The following is a 9,756-nucleotide window of genomic DNA, read 5'->3' on the forward strand; positions in this document are numbered from 1 at the left end:
CATACAATGAAATAAAGACAAAACACTCTTACTTTGTCATTACCTCCATTGTCAATTAGTCTGTCAACATTGTTTAGTTCCACACTTAAAAACTAGATGGTTAAGAAACACAATCAACACCAATGGGACCATATAGCAGCACAATAGGAAAAGGTTAGGAAATTGACAGAAGTAAGGAAATTAAAAGGTTTCATTACCAGGAAGTGTCGTTATTCATAACCTCTGCAGGTTTATGTGTATTAATTAAATTGCAATCCAGTATATAACCTGCTGTAATATACATTCATATTGTCATGACTGTACACCTTTAGTGAAGTTCTGAAGTTTGAAGGAGACTATATGTCATCTGCTTAATTTGGTTAGTGCAAATGGATGTTATCTTTAGAAGATTAGCCCTATAAGAAAAATATAACCGCAACAAAATAATCTATTGCTATTTCCTTCACCCTAAATGTTTAAATAAAATCTGCCATCAAGGAAAAATTTGGGCCAATACTTAGATAGATGTAATATGTGGATTTTTTTGAAAGTATTCAATAGAATACATAGAAAATATCTGCCCAGAAATTTGGTAAGAAAATTCAGGTCTAAAATCTAGGTTGAAATTTGGCAACAAAGCTGAAAAGCAAAAAATACCTAGGATAAATGATAAAATTTTGGATGTGTGTTTTGTTTTCAGTATAAACATAACAGGACTCCAACAACTTTGAGACTGTGTGTTCCTTTACCTGACAAGACAGAAACAGATGGTTTGACAAGAACTACAAAGAATTTCAGGAATACGCAAATAAATTAGAATAATGTTAAGACATATGATAGATACAAATTAATGTGGATAAATATTATACAATAACTTAAAGGGACAGTAAAGAATGAAATATTTAATAGAAAGACAGAGAATTTGAGTTGTCAGAGAGACTGAAAGGAAGGAATAAACTGGGTGGGGCAAGAACATATTAAGACAATAAGGTCATTTATACTGGAACAAAGAAGACCAAGAATTTATTTAACAGACAATTTGGTTTCCAAAATAAACACTTGATAAATTTTAATTGAAGGAACAGGAACATAAAATTTCTTCTGATTGGAGAGCCAATGATGATTTTAATCATTTTAAATCATCACTAAGCAGGTGAGGAGAATTTTTAAAAGAAACATCTTCACATTGGAAGCATGGAAAGCTATGCTGCAGAGAATGGATGAGGCAAGGAATGAAATAATGTATGGGAAGAGTGCAGGCACTGGAATAACACTTACATTACACAAATAAAGAAGCAGCACAGATACAGGAACAGATACAGAAGTATTTAATACTTCTAGATAATATTGTGCTTTATCAAGTCAACTTCAAAATGGTCTGTTTCCATTTAAAATTCTTCCTGGAAGCTCCCTTCATGGTTCAATATTTTCCCAATGTAAACTTGAGTTGGACACAGCAGAAAGTTCCAAATTCAATTCTTTCTGCGCTGAACCATCTGGTACTATAATTGGCATCATTGTTCTGGGTTAAGAAGGAAAAAATCAGTGATGGCTCCTGTCCTTAATTTTTAATCAATAATTAACTTTGAGAGTGCATGCATGTTGAGCCCAGGTGACAATATATTAGGATAAGCTGCCTCTCCTCCCCTGTATAGCTACCTTCCTTGTGGCAAGTCTGATAATAAATAATGGACACTAATAAATGGGAAAAAAAGTCCAAAAATTTAGTTATTAGCATTACAGAAATAGTAAATGCATTGCGTCTTCAACATTTTAAAGATCTTCCAGAATAATAGCTTATATTTAAAATGTTAGTTCTTTTATGGAATAACACCAATTTACTATAACTCTAAGCAAGAAAGCCGTGGGCAAGTTCTTCTAGCTGTGGATGAGAAACAATCAGAAAATTTGAATGTATTGCTGCATGTAAAAAACGTTGAGGTATAGATGCCATACTTAATGAAAATGCAATACATACTGCAGATTAGGATATTTTGCTTAGTAAACAAAAATCAAAGTCAACTGAAAGTATAGTCAAATTTACAACTAAATTTATATTAGATGTTATATCTAATTATAGAAATACATTAATGAAGCACTACTTACAAGGCCACATCATGTAACTGAAGAATATTAGGATGCAAGCTCAGTCTGCGCATAGCTTGAATTTCACGTAGATTGTTCACTTCCTCCAAGCTAATTGCAAAATTTAAACACAAAACAATGGTAATATGGAAGACTGGTTCAGACATAATTTGTAAGCACGAAACTTTGCGGTTTGCAAACATCAAATGAATTTTCAAAATTCGAATAACTTCTATGACTCATTTTCTCAGATCTTTTTAATCAATAATTTGTCTGTAGAAATTGTAATACTGTTTATACTGTTTACATTTTAAGTGCCTTGTATGCAAATATTATCCAGTAGTATACTAGCAGTTTTGGAATGGTTATACTGCATCTTTTAAATGATAAACTGTTTCTATAGTGGGTTTAGGTGTTCATTTACTCCCCCAGAGAATCTCTTTTTTCCAGTCCTGATGAAGGGTCTCAACCTGAAACTTGGACTGTTCATTTCCTTCCATAGATGCTGCCTGACCTGTTGAGTTCCAACAGCTTTTAGTGTGTTGCTCCAGATTTCCAGCATCTGCAGACTCTTGTGTCCCCAGAGAAGGTTGATCTTTTAAATTTAATGTTGGTCATTTTCAATTTTTTGGAATGTATTATCTAATGAAAATACACAGAAATGGACTGGGTTTCAGTGATTTTAATTGAATTACTAACCAAGTTACCAAGACCAAGAAGACTAGATTAATCTAATAGCCTACTCAAATTCAAAGATTCAAAGGATTTTCAGGTAGGGAAATGGAAGTCCAGATTTGGTCAACTCAGCACAAGAAGCGTCAGCAATGTTTTCTTGTGCTATGTTGTCATTTTCAAAACTTCAATTAATCATGAGTGAATTAACAAGAACATTATTTTTTGTCAGCTTTCTCTAAATCCTGACAAACAAAATTAGCTGGCATAAAAGTGATTGGGGTGGGGCAGTGGGTAACAGGTCTCATCACTAGTTCTGCCTTTTAAATGAGTTAAGGGAGACAGGTGAACAACTGGAGACTGGAAAGAATAAAATTAAAAGGTATACTGTGAAACAAGTTGATATAATCAATACTTAGATGGTGGTAAAGTAGTAAAAACAACTTACTATATAAACGGAACAGATCATAAAACAGAGTTAACTTTTTATGTCAGAGACGCTTCATAGAACGTAACAGCACAGTACAGGCCCTTCAGCCCACAATGTCATGCCAACACTTTATCCTGCTCCAAGATCTATCTAATCCTTCCCTCCCAGATATCTTCCATTTTTCTGTCATTCATGCAGCTATCTAAATGTCCCTAATGTATCTGCCTCCACCACCTCGGCCAGCAGTGTGTTCCACACACCCAATCTATGTAAAAAACTTGCCTCTGACATCCCCCCTATACCTTCCCCCAATCACCTTAAAATTATGCCCCCTTGTGAGGAGGGAGGAGTGAACTGGGGAGTCATGGAGAGAGCGGTCTCTGCAAAAGGCAGAAAGGGGGGGTGGAGAGGGGAAGGTATGCTTGGTGGTGGGGTCCCGCTGGAGATTGTGGAAGTGGCGGAGAATGATCTGTTGGATACATAGGCTGGTGGGATGAAATGTGAGGACAAGGGGAACCCTATCCCTGTTGGGTCTGGGAGGGGTAGGGGTGAGAGTGGAGGCGCGGGAAATGGCAGAGACACGGGTTCAAGCTCTCTCAACCACAGTCAGGGGGAAGTCCTGGTTAGAAAAGAAGTTGGACATCTTGGATGTCCTGGAGTGAAAAGCCTCATCATGGGAGCAGATGCGGCAGAGGTGGAGAAATTGAGAAAAAAGGATAGCATCCTTACAAGAGACAGGGTGGGAGGAGCTGTAATCGAGGTAGCTGTGAGCATCAGTGGGTTTGTAGAAGTTGTCAGTGGATAAGGAATCTCCTGAGATGGAGATGGAAAGATTGAGGAGGAAGACAGAAGTGTCAGAGATAGTCCAAGTGAATTGGAGAGCTGGGTGAAAATTAGTGGCGAAATTTATTAAACTGTCGAGTTCCACACGGTTACAAAAGCTGGCACCAATGCAGTCGTCGATATAGCGGAGAAAGACTTGAGGAATGTGGCCGGAGTAGGCTTGGAACAGAGACTGTTCAACGTAGCCAACGAAGAGGCAGGCCTCGCTGGGGCCCACGCGAGTGCCCTTAACTATGCTCCTGGTCTGTAGCAGGACTGGCCAGTTCTGATGCCAGGTCATCGATCAGTAATATTAACTTTTCTCTCTTCACAAATGCAGAATATTTCCAGCATTCTTTTTTATTTTGGATTTCCAGCAACTGCTATGTTCTGCATCTGTTCCATCATGTTTTCTTTTCTCTCTCGCTGCCCTCATTCATCTCCCTCTATTTACATTCATCCAAACAGATTAGCCATGATTAACTAGAGGGCATTGAAAGCACCCGTGTCACCTGGACAGCCTTGGTTTATCACAGACATCCCATTTGTTCTCTCTGCAAATTAAAACACTTTTTTAAAAAACTTTTCCAGTAGTATAGTGATAAAGGGTCATTAACATTAACCCTTCATTTCTCTCTCCACAGTCGTTGGCTGACCTGCCGAATATCTCCAGCATTTTCTGTTTTACTTTCAGTTTTTTTTTGTTTTTCACTTCTATTTTTACTACCTCAACAACTTGGTAGAAGTCAAGTGATACAGGCAGATTCATGCCTCCATTTCTTGCACTCAACAGAAATGTAAGATAGTTGTAATACATGTAATCACATATCTTTGGGCTAATCAAATGATGCCTGTGATTAAAAAGTGATAATACTTTTAAAATTTACTGCTGTTTACTAGTCTTTGCTGTTAACATAGAACAGTACAGCACAGCACAGGCCCTTCGGCCCACAATGTTGTGCGACCAATATAAATCTTATCCCCATTCTATCTATCCCCCTCTCTACTTCACCTCCCATAACCCTCTATTTTTCTTTCGTCCATGTGCCTATCTAATAGACTCTTAAATGACCCTATTGTATCGGCCCATATCACCACCCCGAAGGTGCATTTCAGGCACCCACCACTCTCTGTGTAAAAAAAACTACCTCTGACATCTCCCCTGAACTTTCCTCCACGTGCCTTGAAAGGGTGATCTCTAGTATTGGCCATTGCCACCCTGGGGAAAAGACGTTGGCTGTCCACTCTGTCTCTGCCTCTCATAATCTTATTAAGTCTCAACTCTATCAACTCTACCAAGTCTCCTCTCATCCTCCATCACTCCAAAGAGAAAACTCCAAAGAGCCCTAACTCACTCAACCTCTCCTCATAAGACATGCTCTCCAACCCAGGTAGCATCCTTGTAAATCTTCCCTGCACCCTCTCCAAAGCTTCCACATCCTTCCCATAATGTGGTGACCAGAATTGAACACAATATTCCAAGTGTGGTCTAACCAGAGTCTTACAGAGCTGCAACATTACCTCTCAGCTCTTGAATTCAGTACCCTGGCTAATGAAGGCCAGTGCACCATACGCCTTATTAACCGCCCTCTCCACTTGTGCAGCAACTTTGAGGGATCGATGTATTTGGACCCCAAGATCTCTCTGTTCCTCCACACTGCTGAGAATCCTGCCATTAATCATGTACTCTGCAAACCCCAATTTACAGGCAATTATCTTTTAAATTGGTAACTGACTATTTTATGTATTTAGGTGTTAAAATTACCAAGAAACATAAGGACTTATTTAAAGCTAATCTATTGCCTTTAATTGACCATGTTAAACAATTATTTACTAAATGGTCCCCACTGTCTTTATCATTGGTAGGCTGAATTAATGCAGTTAAGATGAATATTTTACCAAAATTTTTATATTTATTTCAAATCTTTTTTTGACACTATTGATTGTAAAATTCTTTCATATATTTGGCAGAATAAAACCCAAGGTTAAGTAAGAAATATTTACAAAAACTAAAAAAGGATGGTGGTATGGCCCTGTCTAACTCTAGATTATATTATTGGGCAATTAATATCAGATATTTAATTTTTTGGATTCAAGATTCAGATGTAATTCAATGCCCCAAATGGGTACACCTTGAGCACCAATCAGTACTTGAATTTTCATTAGTTTCTATTTTAGGAGCTTCACTCCCTTTTGCACTTACCAAATTAAGTAAACATATGATTAACCCAATTGTTAAACATACAATATGAATATGGTTTCAATTTCATAAATATTTTGGATTGAATAAATTTAACTTGTCAAGTCCCATTCAATCTAATTTTTTCTTTCATCCATCGAGAGTTGACTCAGCTTTTTCCATATGGAAAAGGAAGGGAATAGTATGGTTTCGTGATTTATTCATTGATAACTGTTTTTCATCTTTTGAACAATTGTCTAACAAATACAATTTGCCTAGATCACACTTTTTTCGATATTTGCAGATTAGAAATTTTTTAAAAGCTACTATACCCTCTTTTCCGACACCTTACAAAACTGAAATTACGGAAAAAATTTTAGGTCTTAATCCTTGTCAGAAGGGCTTGATAGCAATAATCTATGATTTAATTATGAAAATACGTCCAGAATCACTGGACAAAATTAAGAATGAATGGGAAAGCGAACTCCAGACATCTTTACCTACAGAGACATGGAAGAAAATTCTTCATTTAGTTAGTACATCTTCAATGTGTGCCAGACACTCTTTGATACAGTTTAAGGTAGTTCACAGGACCCATATGTCAAAAGATAAGCTAGCCCGTTTTTATCACCATATAAATCCTATATGTGACAGATGTAAATCGAATGTGGCTTCTTTGACACATATGTTTTGGTCCTGTCCTCTTTTGGAAAAATATTGGAAAGACATTTTTAACATTATTTCAAATGTATTAAATATTGATTTACAACCTCACCCTATCACTGCAATTTTTGGATTACCAAGGATAGAGTCTGGCCATTTATCTGCTTCTGCTAACCGTATGATTGCTTTTGTTACATTAATGGCCAAAAGATCCATTTTGCTTAAATGGAAGGATCCAATACCCCCTACTACTTTGCTCTCAAACTATATCATGTTTAAACTTGGAAAAAATTAGGAGTGGTACTGTTGATCCTTTGCTTAAATTTGAAGATATTTGGAGTCCGTTTATTCAATATTTTCACATGATATAGATCCCCTTTCAATAACTTTCTAATTTAGAGGAACGGAGTTGACGACATAATATTGCTCTGTTTCTGAGAAATTTCAGTCCAGTTTCTTTTTCTTTTTTTTTGTTTTTTTTGAAATTTTTCTGTTTAGTTTAGTTTGGTTTGATGTATTGTTTATAATTTTTCTTATGAATTTGGGTTTTTTTTCTTTCTTTTCTTTGATATATATAAAAATCTTTTTCTCTCCTTTCTTTTATATTATATTCATTTACTAAGATATCGTGGGATCCACAGTTTTTTTTATATTTTATTGTTCTTTATGATTATCTATGCCATGATTGTTCTCTTGATCTTTGTATTATATGTACAAACATTGATGTTATATATTAATCTGTATTAATTTGAAAACTAATAAAAAGATTGAAAAAGAATCATGTACTCTGACTTCAAGTTTGTTTTTCCAAAGTGTATCACTTCCCACTTCTCCAGATTGAACTCCATCTGCCACTTCTCCACCCAACTCTGCATCCTGTCTAAATGCCATTACAACCTACGACAAGCTTCTTCACTACCTAATACAGGACCAACCTTTGTGTCATCTGCAAACTCACCAACCCATCCTTCCACTTCCTCATCCAAATCATTTATAAAAATCACAAAGAGCAGGGGTCCCGGAACAGATCCCTGTGGAACACCACTTAGTCACTGATCTCCAGGTTGAATACTCCCCTTCTACAACCACACTCTGCCTTCTGTGAGCAAGTCAATTATGAATCTACACAGCCTATTTTCCAAGGATCCCATACCTCATGACTTTCTGAATGAGCCTACCAGGGAGAACCTTGTCGAACACCTTGCTAAAATCGATATATACCACATCCACCGCACTACCTTCATCAATTTGTCTTCTCACTTCCTCAAAAAACTCTATTAGGCTCATGAGGCATGACCTGCCCTTCAGAAAGTCATGTTGACTATCCCTAATAAGACTATGCTTCTCCAAATGCTCATAAATCCTGTCCCTAAGAATCCTCTCCAATAGTTTGCCCACCACTGACGTAGGACTCACTGGTCTATAATTCCTGGTATTATCCCTTTTACCTTTCTTGAACAATGGAACAATGTTTGACATTCTCCAATCCCACTCCTGGGGCCAGGGAGGACTCAAAGATCATCATTAACGCTCCAGCAATCTCTTCCCTAGTTTCCCATAGTAACCTGGGGTATATCCTGTCCAACCCCAGGGGACTTATCTATCCTAATGCTTTTTAGTAGCTCCAACACTGCTTCTTTCTTAACCTTGACATACTCCAACACATTTGCCTGTGCTCCGCTAACCTTTCATTCGTCTAAGTCCCTCTCCCTGGTGAACACTGAAGCAAAATATTCATTTAGGACCTCCCATACTTCCTTTGCCTCCAGACTCATTTTCCCCCCTTATCCCTGAGCAGTCCTACCCTCACCCTAGTCATCCTCTGGCTCCTCACATAGGTGTAGAGCGAATTGTCAGAATATATTCTGATTGTAAAGCACATTCACATATTAACATGTCTTTATGCCAAATACTGTTTTGTAGATAATTACGTATTGCACGAATCAAATATAAATTCGACAAGGACAGCTCCGGGATTTAAATAAACCATTGAGGTTTCATAGTGGTTTAATTAAATGTAATTAACGGCATTTTACAAACGGTATTGCCACATTAATTTGAATTTACCTTTCGATATACTGTTTCATCTTTTTACATGCGTAGTAGGTCCCATTTTTTAAGCTTTGTGCCTTCCAGACCTCTGAAAATGTCCCTTCGCCTATCTTTGCTACCAGGCGATAGTCTTTGGAAATAAAAGAAGGCAAAATTAAACAAAACATTAGTTTGCAACAGATGTGAGCCATTTGACTTTTAATTCACACCAATTCTATGTCCTTGGGCCATAAGGTAATAAATCTTCACAGCCTGTTTTGCACACTCTGACGCCCAGGTGTACACAAGATGGCAGACGGTGCCGGCACAATAGTGCCCGCGTCCTCGGCTGATTCTTATTCCCCTTCGATGCAAATGTCATCTTACCATTCATCGTCGGTTCACGGCTTAAAGCGTGAAATCATTTCTGGGAATATGATGTTGTTTTTCAGTGTAAAATATCGTGAAGGGGGCTCGGGCGGCGAGCAAAAGGAGAAGGCGCCGGCTGCTCGCTGCCATCTCGTCATCCCATTGCCCTGGAAACCGGGCACGCCTGCTCCCGGGCGCGAGTAACGGCAGCCAGGTGCAGCCAGGCCGAGGTGCAGAGGGTGCACCCCCGCAAACAACGCGGAATTGTAACCTGGCACGTTCCCTCGCAGGCTTGGCATTCCCCACTTCCCCAAGATTAAAAGTTGGGGTGGAGGCATCTGAAAAAAAATAGAATCAATATTTTGAGTGGACTCGGAGCACACGCCAAAATAAAACGCAGCTGAAGCTCCATCCATCAGGAGTCCTGTGTGAGGGAATGAGTCACTGATTTCAGCACCTTAGCAACAGCAGTCTTGTCAAAAATCATGCAAATGAAGCCGAATGAAATGATTCCATGACGACCCAC

The 9,756-nt window shown here is 38.1% G+C and overlaps 1 protein-coding gene across 1 annotated transcript in view; it reads right to left on the minus strand.

Moving 5' to 3' along the window:
* The window catches only part of LOC127574554 (MAPK/MAK/MRK overlapping kinase-like), a 55,460-nt gene extending 45,975 nt beyond the window's left edge, over window positions 1-9,485 (minus strand). The window contains exons 1-3 of the mRNA XM_052023646.1: window positions 9,249-9,485; window positions 8,898-9,012; window positions 2,086-2,175 (exon numbers count right to left, since the gene is read on the minus strand). Of these exons, the coding sequence (XP_051879606.1) occupies window positions 2,086-2,175; window positions 8,898-9,012; window positions 9,249-9,255 (212 nt within the window). The 5' untranslated portion in view covers window positions 9,256-9,485. The remainder of the gene's footprint in view (window positions 1-2,085; window positions 2,176-8,897; window positions 9,013-9,248) is intronic.
* Window positions 9,486-9,756: the final 271 nt, after the last annotated feature.

This window comes from Pristis pectinata, chromosome 1 (genome assembly GCF_009764475.1).
Source record: "Pristis pectinata isolate sPriPec2 chromosome 1, sPriPec2.1.pri, whole genome shotgun sequence".
In the NCBI taxonomy this organism is placed as follows: Eukaryota; Metazoa; Chordata; class Chondrichthyes; order Rhinopristiformes; family Pristidae; genus Pristis; species Pristis pectinata.